The 18,486-nt window shown below is 38.6% G+C and overlaps 1 protein-coding gene across 1 annotated transcript; it reads right to left on the bottom strand.

Moving 5' to 3' along the window:
* Positions 1-652: 652 nt before the first annotated feature.
* Positions 653-17,677, bottom strand: LOC117318533. Its single transcript, XM_033873510.1, has 5 exons — positions 17,411-17,677; positions 14,209-14,548; positions 13,040-13,090; positions 5,906-5,935; positions 653-4,382 (listed from the first exon to the last, which is right to left on the bottom strand). The coding sequence occupies exons 2-5, from the start codon at positions 14,525-14,527 to the stop codon at positions 1,528-1,530; spliced, it is 3,255 nt and encodes a 1,084-aa protein (XP_033729401.1). The 5' UTR covers positions 14,528-14,548; positions 17,411-17,677; the 3' UTR covers positions 653-1,527.
* Between the last annotated feature and the right edge of the window lie 809 nt (positions 17,678-18,486).

The raw sequence follows: 18,486 nt of genomic DNA, 5'->3' as shown, positions 1-18,486 counted from the left end.
TGATCTATGTTTATTTCTGATGACTAATGTAGACTAACTACACATGTACTAAGCCTGCATTTCATAAATGATGAAAATCTAGGGTTATCACATGGGCTTTATATAACACTATACAGTAGCATAGTAGGCCTATATTACTCGGACACATTTTAAATGGTTTCTATAGCCCCATGTGCTGTAGATAATATAACGTTTTAACCTACTTCTACTTATAATAAACAATGCGAGCCAGACACATCGTTTCATCTGTAACTAACAATACAAAAGCTGGGACGTAACCGATAGGCACTTGTTTCCAATGCATATGCCTAGCCTAGTTGTCTTTCGGCATGTTATTGTTTACAATGTAAATCAAGTGCCTGTGACGTAAGCCTAACGTTAACGCTGAGAAAATAAATCGACAAGGCGGCCTAAATATTTACGATAGAATCGATCATAAAACAGTGTTATCGGCAAATGCCTACCTTTGATCAGATCAGATTGGAACCACATACAAAAATAATTACAAGGACCCTATACTGAGTTTAATTCCAACATACTCGCATGTCTTGTTGTGTACACTGTATAGGTCAGACGTAAATGGAGACGATGACATTCGGTAATTCCCGATCGGTTACGGACGACATGATAAAAATAAAAGCGAAAACATACCGCTGTTTTGTTATTTATTTTTCATCTGAGAACAAAAGACATATATCACTAATGTTAAAACACTATAGAGAGACTTTGGTGTTGATATTGTTCAAGATTTTTACTACATCCGGTTTTGAGCCATTCCGGTACCGGTTTTTTGGACCATACGATTTTCTTTGTTCGTATGTATGGGAAGGGAGGCAACTCTTGTTGGAGGTACTGTTTTCCAGTATTTAGAGAGCTTCGCTCGGGCGCCTTCGGCGCCCTAGAGCTGCGCTCTTATAAATAGGATCAACAAATCTCCAACATCTAATGGAACTAGTCCGGTGTAATATATAGACATTTACAGAGGATCAACAAATCTCAAACATCTAACAGACCTAATCAGCGTAATATATATAGAAATTGGATCGACAAATCTCAAACATCTAATGTGGGATAGACCCGCACAAATAAACACACATCTTCCTGTGTCCCATCATACAACTCACATGTAACAATCCACCAGTTATGTTCTACAGCTGTGGTCAGTGCTGGGTATTTCCCACACAAATAAACTAGAAGCATTTTCCCAAACAGCACTTGTGTATAATATTGTCATAACCGTTCGTAAGGAATTCTAACCATATTTTTTGACATGTCACCCGAATGATCTACATCCACAGGTGCCTGACTCGTTTTATAAAATAATAACATATAGAGTACATATAAATGAGCATTATATGTACTCTATATGTTATTATTTTATAAAACGAGTCAGGCACCTGTGCTACATCCCACACATATGCGTCCACTAACTGACATGTACTGACTATACACACACAACACCTATGTATCACACGACCATCTTCTGTCGCACACTTGTGTTGTTCGTCCTCAACTCCACACAAGGATTTAAGTACAGTTCTTTCCACTGTCTGGAACAACAACATGGAGCGGGGTTTGTCCTGCATGATTAGTGTCATGTAGCAAGTGTGGATAATCTTCACACAGCATTGCCACCATCTCTTTCCTTTCCTGCTCACACGCCGCATGTAGGACATTGTTATTGGCATTATCCCTGACTGTTAGAGTGACGTCATACTTCAGTAGGTTACGGAACAGGTTCACATTCCCACCCTCCGCCACATGTAACAGTATGTCCTTATAAGGTTTGACTCCCTCACACAGAAGATATAAAGCACATTCTTCTGAACCAGAACGACATGCTTTATTTAACAAGAAAAGTTTTTGCTTGTCATTCAAGTATTTCACAACTTTCTGAAGAACATCCTCATCTCCCTTAACATGACCACCTCCGGTAATCAATGACCACCAATCTGTGTTCTCGTCAGGTATGACTCCCTCACACAGAAGATACAAAGCACATTCTTCTGAACCAGAATGACATGCTTTATTTAACAAGTAAAGTTTTTCCTCAGCATTCAAGTATTTCAAAACTTTCTTAAGAACATCCACATCTCCCTTAACATGACCACCTTCATTCAACAAGTAACGTGTTTGCCGATCGTATAAGAATTTATGTATAATATATTCTTTAAATGAATCTTCATCACTCTCATAACTATCTCTCCAATATCTCTTTCCCCTATCTCTCTCTCTCCAATCACTCTCTCTCCAATCATACCCCACTCTTGTAATCCATGACCACAACTGTGCGTAATTGTCAGGTTTGATTTCCTTACACAGAAGGTATAAAGCACATTCTTCTGAACCAGAATGAAATGCCTCAAGTAACAAGTGATATCTTCTGTTATCATCCAGGTATATAGCAACTTTCTGAAGTATATCCACATCTCCCTTACCATCCTTCTCACCTCCGGTTATCAATGACCACCAATCTGTGTTCCTGTCAAGTTCGACTCCCTCACTCAGAAGAAATAAAGCACATTCTTTTGAACCAGAACGACAAGCTTTATTTAACAGGTCAAGTTTAACCTCATCATTCAAGTATTTCACAACTTTCTTACATGCCTCCACATCTCCCTTACCATTCTCCCCATCACCTCTTGTAATCCATGACCACCAATCTATGTCCTTGTCAGGTTCGACTCCCTCACACAAAAGATGTAAAGTGCATTCTTCTGAATTAGAGGCACACGCTTTATTTAACAAATCCAGTTTTATCTCATCATTCAAGTATTTTACAACTTTCTTCAGTATATCCACATCTCCTTTACCATACCATACATCACCCCTTGTAATCAATGACCACCAACGTGTGTTCTCGTCAGGTTTGACTCCCTCACATAGAAGATATAAAGCACATTCTTCTGAGCCAGAAAGACATGCTTTATTTAACAAATCAAGCTTGACCTCATCACTCAAGTGTGTAAAAACCTTCCTAAGAACATCCACATCTCCCTTACCATACACATCACCTCTTGTAAACAATGACCACAATGGTGTGTCCTTGTCAGGTTTGACTCCTTCCTCCAGGAGATATAAAGCACATTCTTCAGCAGCAAAGTAGCATGCTTTATTAAACAGAGTTACTTTATTAACTCCTCTCTCATTAAAAATCCTGACAATTTTTTCTAGAAATATGCTATCTTTCCACACATCTAGAGATCCAATGTTAGTACCATAATATCTCTTCTCACAGACAAACTCTCTGTGTAGACGTTCACACATATATGGATAATGATCAGCTGATATCACAACCATGTTTGATGATGTTTTTGAGGTTGTTAGAAAACTGAGGAATTTCGTGGGACAATTCTCAATGTAACCAACTGGTGTTTTGTTTCCATATAGAAGAGCTACTGTGACATATATAGAGTTATGATCAAATCTGTACACTTCATCACCAGACAATTGATATTTCTCCTTTCTTACCAAAAATCCTTGTAATCTTTCTAAATTTTCTTTCACAAATCCTATTTTTTTCTTACATGACATTGTAGTTCTGTCATCTTCACCATCAACCAAATTAATATCAAAAGCTTCCTCTAACAATGTTTTGTTTACTTTATCACCATTTGGGTCTAGATCTGTTACCTTTATCTCCCCGTCATTGAGGAATAGAAACAAAATGGCAGAACATTCTGGTAACTTCAGCAACGCATCCATAAAAAATTGGAGAGGTTTCTCAAAAAATTCAACTCGTCTATCTTGCAATTTCACAGACTTGCAGAAAAGCTGACAACATTGTGGGAATCCAATATTTGGTGCATAAGATAGAATGTTTTCTATTTCTCCCTCAGTCCATGAGAAATTTTCTGGCTTATACATCTCTAAAAGTGCCTTTTTTTCTTCTGCAATTCTGTACTTACCTGAGCTCAGATCAATGATGTTATCTTCAGTGAAAACTGCTCCTATAGAAGATTGTTTCAAAGTATTGAATATTTCATTACGAACTGTAATGAGCAAAAAATTGGCTTGAATTTGTTCACCATCAAAAAGTGTTTCTACATCTGTAATTCTTCTATTCCAATCTTCTACATCCTTTCTACCAACATCATTCTCACCAAAAATATTATCAATGAAAGTAATCAGATGAGAGTTTGGAGCCAATAAATCTAATTTCGTAATTTCATGAAGCTGAAGGGGCTGTCTGCATTGCTGCTCCTCGACCAGCCAGTGTAGGAGTTGAATGGCGGTAGACGTTTTGCCATCTCCTGTGTTTCCCTTGATAACTAGAACTCTGTTCTTTTGGAGCTTGTTTTGAGCATCGAGGAAAGCTTTGGTCTCAAGGAATTTTTTCTTTTTCTGCTCTATTTCTCGTTTGATCTTTTCTTTTGTTCTTTCTGTATAAGAAAAAAAAGAGAAAAAAGAGAAATGTTCATGCAGTGAAACTGACAGGGAACACCAATAGGAGTCTTTACCGGTAATTGTATATAACCTTTACCAGCCTTCAATTTTAAACTGTTCACAGATGTTTTGTCATGTCCGAGATTTAAAAGGGTTTTTCTCCCCTACATTTGTACTACATCAGTACATGTATAATTAACAAGAGCACTGCGGGGCAGAACAATATACAAGTTTGATGGGTACATAAAAACCTGTATCTCTAATAGTAGGCCCTAATTAAATCACATCTCGCAGTGGTCCCTGTTTTGACAAATATAGATCACCCTCCCATGGAATAGATTTAAAAAATGAATTTTTTTGGAACAGCCATTATAGTGTTGAAATCATGATTCTAGAGTCACAAGACAGGTACATATGTAAGTGTTATCTCACATAATGTAACTTATAATATATATATAGCTTTCACACCCAAAAATCAAGATGGCTGCCTGTAAGTTTCCGATCTCCCCATATAGGGCTCCATCCCTTTGACAGAGGGTACACCCCCACCATTTACATACAGTCCCTTTACCCTGAAGTTGTTACAGATCAAATTTGAGAATCCATTTCCAATGTGTTCATATACCCCTTTATACAAAATGTAGTCCTCCTTACCAGAAAGCCCTCTATTCTTATGAAAGGAAATAGATTTCCTTACTTCTCATTACAAGCCACACCCCACTGCTGACAGAACGTCCACACTTTCTGTTTAAAGAACACACCCCTTTCATCTAGCTGCTCATGACTTAAGTTAAAAGTTATTAAACTGATTTGAACCAAGAAAATGATGACAGCTAATGGACAGATGACCATGTACTAGGCACATACACACTGCCTTTTTCCCAGTTATCTAAACGTCAAATTCAAATCCTTTCCTCCGTTCCATTACACTGCCTGCAGTGTAGGACCTGATGACAAGGCCACAGGGTTCATGTTCTAGTAACTGATATTTCATTCCATTTATATATTGATATATGACTATATATTTTAAAGATATCCTTTTAGAAAAAATCATATCTATATGGCTATATTTTATATGCACCCTTTCAAAAACCATATATTGATATAACTTTATTCAAACGTACCCTTTTCAAAATTATATATGACTATATATTTTATATGCACCCTTTTAAAAATTATTTATTGTTATGACTACAGTATATATTTTACAGGTGCCCTTTTCAACTGAAATATTTTAAAATACAAATTCATATCATACACTGGACTGTGAATGATACAATAAAATTATTTCACCAGACTATGATCATGACCCATCATGTGATTGCTGCCACTAGGTACTGTACTGTATTAAAGTGGAACATGAAACTGAGACAGATTTGATTTGAATTATGCAGGAGATAAATCCGACGTCAGCATGCATCCTCTGATGTAAAAATTATTGATGTATAATCCTATATTTTAAATATGTTAGTAGTTGTGGTCCCAGATTTTAGGAATATGTTGCATGAACAAAACTCACTTATCATGGGTTGTAGATCAGCATGGACTTCTGTAAAATAAGAAAATCATATTATTAAAAAGGATGGATAGTATTGCAACAGCAATACAAAGTCTCCTGCCTGAACCAGGAGTGCAACTATTTATTTTCCATTTTTGAAACTACGTGTTATACTGATCACGTATGCCAAGTTTCGTTAAAATCGAAGTAGTACTTTAGGATTGTCCTGACACGCCTCAACCAATGAGAAGTCAGCGGCCATTTTGAAAATTGGTTTTTCGAAAAAAAAAATGTAGGATGCACAACTACATGTTATACTGATCATGTATACCAAGTTTCGTTAAAATCGGAGTAGGACTTTAGGAGGAGTTGTCCGGACAAGCCTCAACCAATGAGAAGCCAGCATCCATTTTGAAAAATGAATTTAAAAAAAAAAAAAATGTGGGATGTACAACTACATGTTATACTGATCATATATACCAAGTTTCGTTAAAATCGGAGTAGGACTTTAGGAGGAGTTGTCCGGACAAGCCTCAACCAATAAGAAGCCAGCATCCATTTTGAAAAATGATTTTTTTTTTTTAAATGTGGGATGCACAACTACATGTTATACTGATCATGTATACCAAGTTTCATTAAAATCGGAGTAGTACTTTAGAAGGAGTTGTCCGGACAAGTCTCAACCAATGAGAAGTCGGCGGCCATTTTGAAAATTGGTTTTTCGAAAAAAGTACTTTAGAAGGAGTTGTCAGGACAACTATTGCATGACAGACAGACAGACGGACGGACGGAGGGTAAACCTATAGTCCCCCCGTTTTTCAAATGGCAGGGGACTAATAAGTAGCTAAGTAAAATGCAAATGTCAGAGTTCAATGCAAATTATTTTGTGCAGGTAATAAATACTAATACTGTAATTGTAACAAATCTATGTCTAAATATGTCTAATGCATGGATCTTTACCAGAATTTTATGATCACTTGTTTTCTGACTTATCAATACACATACATATAACTGGTACAGGACTATCCAGTCACATTATAGGTACAGGACTATCCAGTCACATTACTGGTACAGGCCTATCTAGTCACATTACTGGTACAGGACTATCAAGTCACATTACTGGTACAGGACTATCGAGTTACATTACTGGTACAGGACTATTGAGTCACATTACTGTTACAGGACTATCCAGTCACATTACTGGTACGGGACTATCCAGTCACATTACTGGTACGGGACTATCCAGTCACATTACTCGTACAGGACTATCAAGTCACATTACTGGTACAGGACTATCAAGTCATATTACTGGTACAGGACTATCGAGTCACATTACTGGTACAGGACTATCTAGTCACATTACTGGTACAGGACTATCCAGTCACATTACTGGTACAGGACTATCAAGTCACATTACTGGTACAGGACCATCCAGTCACATTACTGGTACAGGACCATCCAGTCACATTACAGGTACAGGACTATCCAGTCACATTACTGGTACAGGACTATCCAGTCACATTACTGTACAGGACTATCCAGCCACATTACAGATACAGGAATATCAAGTCACATTACAGGAACAGGACTATCCAGTCACATTACAGGAACATGACTATCCAGTCACAATACTGGTACAGGACTATCCAGTCACATTACTGGTACAGGACTATCCAGTCACATTACTGATACAGGACTATCCAGTCAGTCACATTACTGGTACAGGACAATCCAGTCACATTACTGGTACAGGTCTATCCAGTCACATTACTGGTACAGGACTATCAAGTCACATTACTGGTACAGGACTATCGAGTCACATTATAGGTACAGGACTATCCAGTCACATTACTGTTACAGGACTATCGAGTCACATTACTGGTACAGGACTATCAAGTCACATTACTGGTACAGGACTATCGAGTCACATTACTGGTAAGGACTATCAAGTCACATTACTGGTACAGGACTATCAAGTCACATTACTGGTACAGGACTATCCAGTCACATCACTGGCAGAGGACTTTCCAGTCATATTACTGGTACAGGACTATCGAGTCACATTACTGGTGCAGGACTATCAAGTCTTATTACTGGTACAGGACTATCCAGTCACATTACTGGTACAGGACTATCGAGTCACATTACTGGTACAGGACTATCAAGTCACATTACTGGTACAGGACTATCCAGTCACATTACTGATACAGGACTATCCAGTCAGTCACATTACTGATACAGGACTATCCAGTCAGTCACATTACTGGTACAGTACTATCCAGTCACATTACTGGTACAGGTCTATCCAGTCACATTACTGGTACAGGACTATCCAGTCACATTACTGGTACAGGTCTATCCAGTCACATTACAGGTACAGGACTATCCAGTCACATTACTGGTACAGAACTATCCAGTCACATTACTGATACAGGATTATCAAGTCAGTCACATTACTGGTACAGGACCATCCAGTCACATTACAGGTACAGGACTATCCAGTCACATTACTGGTACAGGACTATCCAGTCACATTACTGTACAGGACTATCCAGCCACATTACAGATACAGGAATATCACGTCACATTACAGGAACAGGACTATCCAGTCACATTACAGGAACATGACTATCCAGTCACAATACTGGTACAGGACTATCCAGTCACATTACTGGTACAGGACTATTCAGTCACATTACTGGTACAGGACTATCCAGTCACATTACTGATACAGGACTATCCAGTCAGTCACATTACTGGTACAGGACTATCCAGTCACATTACTGGTACAGGTCTATCCAGTCACATTACTGGTACGGGACTATCCAGTCACATTACTGGTACAGGCCTATAGAGTCACATTACTGGTACAGGACTATCAAGTCACATTACTGGTACAGGACTATCGAGTCACATTACTGGTACAGGACTATTGAGTCACATTACTGTTACAGGACTATCCAGTCACATTACTGGTACAGAACTATCCAGTCACATTACTGGTACAGGACTATCGAGTCACATTACTGGTACAGGACTATCAAGTCACATTACCGGTACAGGACTATCGAGCCACATTACTGGTACAGGACTATCAAGTCACATTACTGGTACAGGACTATCCAGTCACATTACCGGTACAGGACTATCCAGTCACAGTACTGGTGCAAGACTATCCAGTCATATTACTGGTACAGGACTATCCAGTCACATTACCGGTACAGGACTATCCAGTCACAGTACTGGTGCAGGACTATCCAGTCATATTACTGGTACAGGACTATCCAGTCACATTACTGGTACAGGACTATCAAGTCATATTACTGGTACAGGACTATCGAGTCACATTACTGGTACAGGACTATCTAGTCACATTACTGGTGCAGGACTATCTAGTCACATTACTGGTACAGGACTATCAAGTCACATTACTGGTGCAGGACTATCTAGTCACATTACTGGTACAGGACTATCAAGTCACATTACTGGTACAGGACCATCCAGTCACATTACTGGTACAGGACCATCCAGTCACATTACTGGTACAGGACCATCCAGTCACATTACAGGTACAGGACTATCCAGTCACATTACTGGTACAGGACTATCCAGTCACATTACTGTACAGGACTATCCAGCCACATTACAGATACAGGAATATCAAGTCACATTACAGGAACAGGACTATCCAGTCACATTACAGGAACATGACTATCCAGTCACAATACTGGTACAGGACTATCCAGTCACATTACTGGTACAGGACTATTCAGTCACATTACTGGTACAGGACTATTCAGTCACATTACTGGTACAGGACTATCCAGTCACATTACTGATACAGGACTATCCAGTCAGTCACATTACTGGTACAGGACTATTCAGTCACATTACTGGTACAGGACTATCCAGTCACATTACTGATACAGGACTATCCAGTCAGTCACATTACTGATACAGGACTATCCAGTCAGTCACATTACTGGTACAGTACTATCCAGTCACATTACTGGTACAGGTCTATCCAGTCACATTACTGGTACAGGACTATCCAGTCACATTACTGGTACAGGTCTATCCAGTCACATTACAGGTACAGGACTATCCAGTCACATTACTGGTACAGAACTATCCAGTCACATTACTGATACAGGATTATCAAGTCAGTCACATTACTGGTACAGGACCATCCAGTCACATTACAGGTACAGGACTATCCAGTCACATTACTGGTACAGGACTATCCAGTCACATTACTGTACAGGACTATCCAGCCACATTACAGATACAGGAATATCACGTCACATTACAGGAACAGGACTATCCAGTCACATTACAGGAACATGACTATCCAGTCACAATACTGGTACAGGACTATCCAGTCACATTACTGGTACAGGACTATTCAGTCACATTACTGGTACAGGACTATCCAGTCACATTACTGATACAGGACTATCCAGTCAGTCACATTACTGGTACAGGACTATCCAGTCACATTACTGGTACAGGTCTATCCAGTCACATTACTGGTACAGGACTATCAAGTCACATTACTGGTACAGGACTATCGAGTCACATTATAGGTACAGGACTATCCAGTCACATTACTGGTACAGGCCTATCGAGTCACATTACTGGTACAGGACTATCAAGTCACATTACTGGTACAGGACTATCGAGTCACATTACTGGTACAGGACTATTGAGTCACATTACTGTTACAGGACTATCCAGTCACATTACTGGTACGGGACTATCCAGTCACATTACTGGTACAGGCCTATAGAGTCACATTACTGGTACAGGACTATCAAGTCACATTACTGGTACAGGACTATCGAGTCACATTACTGGTACAGGACTATTGAGTCACACTACTGTTGCAGGACTATCCAGTCACATTACTGGTACAGAACTATCCAGTCACATTACTGGTACAGCACTATCGAGTCACATTACTGGTACAGGACTATCAAGTCACATTACTGGTACAGGACTATCGAGTCACATTACTGGTACAGGACTATCGAGTCACATTACTGGTACAGGACTATCCAGTCACATTACTGGTACAGGACTATCCAGTCACATTACTGGTACAGGACTATCCAGTCGCATTACTGGTACAGGACTATCCAGTCACATTACTGGTACAGGACTATCCAGTCACATTACTGTACAGGACTATCCAGCCACATTACAGATACAGGAATATCAAGTCACATTACAGGAACAGGACTATCCAGTCACATTACAGGAACATGACTATCCAGTCACAATACTGGTACAGGACTATCCAGTCACATTACTGGTACAGGACTATTCAGTCACATTACTGGTACAGGACTATTCAGTCACATTACTGGTACAGGACTATCCAGTCACATTACTGATACAGGACTATCCAGTCAGTCACATTACTGGTACAGGACTATTCAGTCGCATTACTGGTACAGGACTATCCAGTCACATTACTGATACAGGTCTATCCAGTCAGTCACATTACTGATACAGGACTATCCAGTCAGTCACATTACTGATACAGGACTATCCAGTCAGTCACATTACTGGTACAGCACTATCCAGTCACATTACTGGTACAGGTCTATCCAGTCACATTTTTGGTACAGGACTATCCAGTCACATTACTGGTACAGGTCTATCCAGTCACATTACAGGTACAGGACTATCCAGTCACATTACTGGTACAGGACTATCGAGTCACATCACTGGTACAGAACTATCCAGTCACATTACTGATACAGGATTATCAAGTCAGTAACATTACTGGTACAGGACTATCAAGTCACATGACTGGTACAGGACTATCTAGTCACATTACTGGTACAGGACTATCCAGTCACATTACTGATACAGGACTATCCAGTCAGTCACATTACTGGTACAGGACTATCGAATCACATTACTGTACAGGACTATCCAGTCACATTACTGATACAGGACTATCCAGTCAGTCACATTACTGGTACAGGACTATCTAGTCACATTACTGGTACAGGACTATCCAGTCACATTACTGGTACAGGTCTATCCAGTCACATTACAGGTACAGGACTATACAGTCACATTACTGGTACAGGAGTATCTAATCACATTACTGGTACAGGACTATCCAGTCACATTTCTGGTACAGGAGTATCTAATCACATTACTGGTACAGAACTATCCAGTCACATTACTGGTACACGACTATCCAGTCACATTACTGGTACACGACTATCCAGTCACATTACTGGTACACGACTATCCAGTCACATTACTGGTACAGGACTATCCAGTCACATTACTGGTACAGGACTATTCAGTCACATTACTGGTACATAACTATCCAGTCACATTAATATTTCTGATACAGGACTATCCAGTCACATTACTGGTACAGGACTATCCATTACTGGTACAGGAATATCCAGTCACATTACTGGTACAGGACTATCAAGTCACATTACTGGTGCAGGACTATCTAGTCACATTACTGGTACAGGACTATCAAGTCACATTACTGGTACAGGACCATCCAGTCACATTACTGGTACAGGACCATCCAGTCACATTACAAGTACAGGACTATCCAGTCACATTACTGGTACAGGACTATCCAGTCACATTACTGTACAGGACTATCCAGCCACATTACAGATACAGGAATATCAAGTCACATTACAGGAACAGGACTATCCAGTCACATTACAGGAACATGACTATCCAGTCACAATACTGGTACAGGACTATCCAGTCACATTACTGGTACAGGACTATTCAGTCACATTACTGGTACAGGACTATTCAGTCACATTACTGGTACAGAACTATCCAGTCACATTACTGATACAGGACTATCCAGTCAGTCACATTACTGGTACAGGACTATTCAGTCACATTACTGGTACAGGACTATCCAGTCACATCACTGGTACAGAACTATCCAGTCACATTACTGATACAGGATTATCAAGTCAGTCACATTACTGGTACAGGACTATCCAGTCACATTACTGGTACAGGACTATGTAGTCATATTACTGGTACAGGACTAGCCAATAAATCTCACAGAACTAAGAATCAAGTTCTGTTAACACATCTGCACATTGATATAAAAGGCCCGAGAAAAACTACAGCCGTTAAACTAACCTTGGGCGGGACTTGTGCTGGCTGCTGGGACATCCATGACAGAGGGATTACCTTAAAAAGCAGAAGAAAAAGTTGATACAAACTAAAATAGCTGAAATTGATTTTACCCAGAAGGCCTAAGGAGCCTGGATGGTATGCCTTGATATTGCATAAATCATAAAATTTATGAAAAAAAAATCATAAATATTTCTGATTTTGGGATCCACCTCTGTCTCGGTACCACACAAGGAAATCCAACAATTTCCTTTAACTAACTCCAGCTTAATCTATAGGTAGTACAAATGTGACTAAAAGAAAATTCTGTTCAAAAGGACTAAACTTATGATAATAAAAAACATTCAGTTCCTATATCATCCAAGGATGCTGTAGATAAAATTTGATCCATTCAGTGGTTCGATCAGTACTGGAACTGATTTAAAGAAGAAATAACATCTACTTTCCCTACTGCATTGGTACCATACCTCCAGACCTGAACTCAAGGGAGGCTATTTATAAATACAACAATGGATCGTTTTCATTATCTAATGCTACTGACCAAATTTGATCACCGGTTCAGGACTTTAAGTAGCAATTTATAGGATTAATTTCTATTTCTGCTATATTGCTCTCACCCCTTTATTATCCCTTTAACAACAAGTGGAATCAATGATTGCGAAAGCACACCGGCAGTGACATTGAAAACCATGACTGCGCAATCATGTTTCAAAATTGCTACCATGGCTGCAATGTAGGAAACTTTTACATGGCCAAAAATAATGTCACTTTGTTCGCTCCCCTTCCTTAACAATCCCACCAATTTTCAGCTTTATAGTAACAGTGTTATTGGAGAAGACGTTTAAAATGTTGGCTTCAAGATGGCAGCCATCTTGGATTTTGGATTGACCCAAAGAATACAACATTTTGTCAGTCCATCTAGGGACCCTTTCAGCTAAGTTAGAGCTGAATCCCACATGTGAAATTTTAGAAGTTTAAATTTTGAAAGTTTATACACGGCTGATGAAGATGGATGAAGCACAATGACTATAGGTCATCCCAACCCTTTGGGTTGGGGTTAGAGGTTAGATGACCTAAAAACTTATATTTATACTTTTAAAATATGAATTATAAAATCTTCATTGTCAATATCAATTTAGATATTTTTACTGTTTATGTCAGTGAAAAGCCTTTACCTCCATTCAGGATATCTTGAATTTGTTTCTCCATTTCTTGCACTTTAGTAGCCAGCCTAGGATGAATTTTTTCCAATTTTACTGTAAAAAACTTGTAGTTTCCCACAGATATCTTCTTATCGTTCTCAAGTTGTTGAAATAGATCTGCCATAGTTTTAATATTCTCATGTTGTCTTGAAGTAAGAGGACAACCTCTAAACAGATTCTTCAACTTAACAAACTCTTCCTCCTTAAGTCCATCATCCAGATGCAAGGCCAACTCATTTTGGGCACCAATGGCTTCCTCTTCATTTTCTGTGACTACTTGTTTTGTGGCCATATTGAATTGTTTCTTTTATACCTGAAAAGAGACATACACATTACGAAGACCTCAAACAGAAAACAAGAGACCAAGAGGGCCTGCAGCGCTCACAATGAGATCTTGACACCCACCACTAAATTATCTTCCTGGGTTTAATTCATGACTCATTTCTTCTCTACTTTTCCCATCTTTTCCTCTTTTCCTGTTAAGACATAACAAGTGAAACCTACATAAATGTAAGAGAGATTTAAGAGAATATTTCTGAAAAGAATGTTGGTATATAGTGTTTAATTACAATACACTTAACGAGCTTACAGCATGTATTTAAGTATTGACTTCTCATTTGGACAGCCTCTTGTGTTATCCATACGCCATTATAAAAGCTTTTAAGTATATATCTGTCTGATGTGAAAAAAAGGTTCCCATGCTTCAGCAAGGAAAATTTCTGAGAGGAATTTTAGCACCAACCATTAAATGATCTAGATAAGTCCTATAAAATCCTCTCAACAGATATTTCCTTTAAAAATCCTCTCAACAGATTTTTCCTATCAACAGCCAGGGTCATTTAAGGATGTGCCAGGTTTTGGAGGTGGAGGAAAGCCAGAGCAACCCGGAGAAAAGCCACTGGCCTACAGTCAGTACCTGGCAACTGCCCCACGTAGGTTTCGAACTTGGACCCAGAGGTGGAGGGCTAGTGAAAAAGTGTTGTCTGAAAGGAATCAAAGGCAAAAATCTAAGAAGGTTTCTTGTTGCCATTTTAATTTATTTTCCTTATCAAACTCAAAATTGAATTGGCACAAGTACTAGAGATCAAGAGGAACCCACGTATGAAGTTTGGAGAATATCCATCTACATGTAGTTCTTTTCAAGAAATAGCAATAAACTAATTTTGACTGTCAAAATAAAAGATGACCACCTGTCAGCCATTTTCCTAATTCCCAATAAGACTTAAAATTCAATGGACACCAATAAGGACCAAGGAGAACTTATATGTAAAGTTTGAGAAATATCCCTCCAGTAAATTTCAAGACATAGCGATAACATTCTTCAACTGTGAAAATCCAAGATGGTCACCTATCTGCCATTTTGTTATCCAGATCAGACTAATAACTGATGAGTATTAATAATCAAAATAGAAAGTTGCTGCAGAGAAATTTCCAATTTACAGCAAGTTGCCAACTTTCATTAAGTGGTTCTCCCTTTACAGCAGATTGTCTCCCTTGATATGCTGGCATATCTGACCCTAAATGCATCAAAAGAAACAAAGTCCTCATCCTGAACTGAAGCCCTGCTTTAATTACCTTAAGTTATATACATGACATACCAATTATCTTCAAACTTGGTACATTTGTGGAACCAGTATGTATCTAGAACATTAAACCATAGTACTGAAATATTGATTTGACACATTTTTTATGAAATTTTTCAAATAATGTTGTAGTAAAACCATAGAGTTAGTAACTTAGTTGTTTATATCAATTTAGCCAAATTGACCTCTTTTGGCCCCGCCCCTCAGCCCCCAGGGGGGTCAGCCCAACCATTTGTACAATTTTTAATCCCGATGTAAAATGTATGTTATTATATAGGGTTGACATGTCATTATGTTGGGTTGACATGTCAATATGTTGGGTTGACATGTCAATATGTTGTTCAGATGACATGCCAAAATATTGGGTGGATATCAGAATAAATTGGGTTCGATTCCATATATAGCTTGATAACTAACAGCGATTTAAAGGATTTTCCCTCTATTTCCACTATAATTGGGCCCCGCCCCAAGGGGCCAGAGTCACTGTTTATGCAAAATCTATTCCCCTTACCCCAAGGATGGTTTTGATCAAATAGGGTTCATATGCACAGAAATGCACTGCGCTGGGGATCTTTCCTTTACCATTGTTTACTTCCGTGTGTTGTGTACATGTATATGGTAGTATGGGTGTGATGAGATTACATAATTGTGACAGTGTGGTCTAGGGGGAGATAATTTGTAACTCGTATTGTATGAGTTATCCCCCTTGCTAGAATTCTCTAAATAAAAAAAGATATATTTGTCAGTCAATACAAGGACATGGAACTGAAAACATGTGTTTGCATTGTATATAGGTCTCTGATGATGTGAATCATAAGCGAGTTCCCCACTCACCTCCCGCATTGACATAACACGTGTTTTAGCGGCAGTAGGAACTTTTTTTTGTACGCTCTTCAAATGTATGATTCTAAGTTAATATGGCAAATGTAAGTTTATGCAGATTTATTTCAGCATATTTTAATCTGGTCTGTCGATTTACAAACAACAGAAATGTTTTTTGAAAGAAATATGAACTTTTTTAAAAAAAAAAAGGTGTCTTTTTGTGATGCCATTGACCCATTCTACGAGGTTCTTGAGTTTGTAAAGGTAAAAGTACTCAATTATCATATTAATGTTATCAACCGAACTAAAATAATATGCTCCCTTTCTGCCTTGTAGATGATTGGGCTTATGCGTTAATATACAGTTATTTAAATTATTGGAGCTTCTTATTAAAATATTCTTGATGAAAATGGTAAAATATTGTCTTATTTTGATAATGTCAAAATTATCACAGGTCAGCTGGCTAGATTATATTGCTGGCTAGATTATATTTCAAATTATGCTTTTACATTACCTGGGTCCCTTTTGCAGACGACAATATGCAAAATTCTAGTTTCGTTTTGAAAACGAGGTTATTCTAAAATTCTATATTTAGCATCACCGAAGAGGGACGCAGTGGTTTTTCAAGGCTCCATCGCAGGCGATCGATTGAAAACTATAGCCCTATATGGTGGGTGCATTCCGACACTGCGGTGGTAGTTGCGGGATAAATACATTTCTATCTGTATCACTAAAATAACATATGAAGACTGACGCCATTTTACGATTACCTGTTGAGTCTGGGTAATGCACCTTAAGTTTAGACGAGGAATTTCGTGGTTTCTTGTCATTTTCTCCAGACTGTGTCTTTGCAATGTCTGACAGGTCATGTTGAATGACACTCGAATGAGGAAGCAAACAGCTGAATAGGCTAAACTCACCCGAACGAGGCCAAGAGCACTGTGAGTGTGAACTTTCAACGGTGATACTAATTACAGCCCATTCGAGCCGTTGGTCCGGTACCGCCCGGGGAACATACAGGGTGCCATGGCTCTTTGAATATCGACAAAGTTGTGCCTTCTGGAAGTTAGTGATGTTGCAGTGGCTTTGTTATTTTGGAATCTTTGGCCACCCAGCGTTTCAGCACGCATAACAAAATTATATCTGTTTTCAAGAATCATTTTTGGTGATAATAGACTAGAACTAGAACTGCATTTGAATAAGGAATATATTTTTTTATGAATGTGTCATTTGAACTGATACATCCACTTATTCAGCTTGCATTCAATCTTAACTTTGTTTCGTTTTTGACTGCATATATCTGCATTTTGCGTTTACCGCTACGTATTGACCAATTACATACATTTTTTTTTTGTACTTCATCTTGACCCGTTACGCCACCTGTCGCGTCATATCCGGGGCCAAAAGAATAGTATACGGCTATGCCGCAAAAAAAGAAAGAAAAAAGAACAAAGACAATTTGTCAATTGATAAAAATCCTATTCGTAACATTGATTTTTAAAAGTATAGAGTTTTTCATTCTTTGTTTTCACATGTTTCTGAAAAGTATGGGTTGCGGTCCGTGCTAATATAACGACATAAATTAAGGCGTTAAATAGTACGAATTTTCTGACGATCTTACTACGTACATGTAGATACACAAGGCAGCTCGAAAGGTGATATTATTCAGAAGTTATGTGTTAAAATGCAAAAGTAACACGTTAAAATGCAAAAGTAACGCGTTACTATGTACACTTAAAAGTATTTCGAATCGCGTTAAAAACCATGCAAAAGTAACGCAAATTTAGTAACCAATCAGTGAGCGTGTCACAAGATGAATTCTAAGATTCCAAGCGCACCCGATCCG

Source organism: Pecten maximus, unplaced genomic scaffold (genome assembly GCF_902652985.1).
Source record: "Pecten maximus unplaced genomic scaffold, xPecMax1.1, whole genome shotgun sequence".
NCBI classification, from domain to species: Eukaryota; Metazoa; Mollusca; class Bivalvia; order Pectinida; family Pectinidae; genus Pecten; species Pecten maximus.
Note: the sequence above shows the minus strand (reverse complement) of the source record. Positions and strands in the feature narration are given on the sequence as shown.

Coding starts and splice junctions, on each gene's coding strand:
- LOC117318533 (XM_033873510.1), bottom strand. CDS start 14,527: ATGGCCACAAAACAAGTAGTCACAGAAAATGAAGAGGAAGCCATTGGT. Junction 13,091..14,208: donor TCAAGATATCCTGAATGGAG/GTAAAGGCTTTT, acceptor CTGCTTTTTAAG/GTAATCCCTCTGTCATGGAT. Junction 4,383..5,905: donor TGATCTACAACCCATGATAA/GTGAGTTTTGTT, acceptor TTTCTTATACAG/AAAGAACAAAAGAAAAGATC.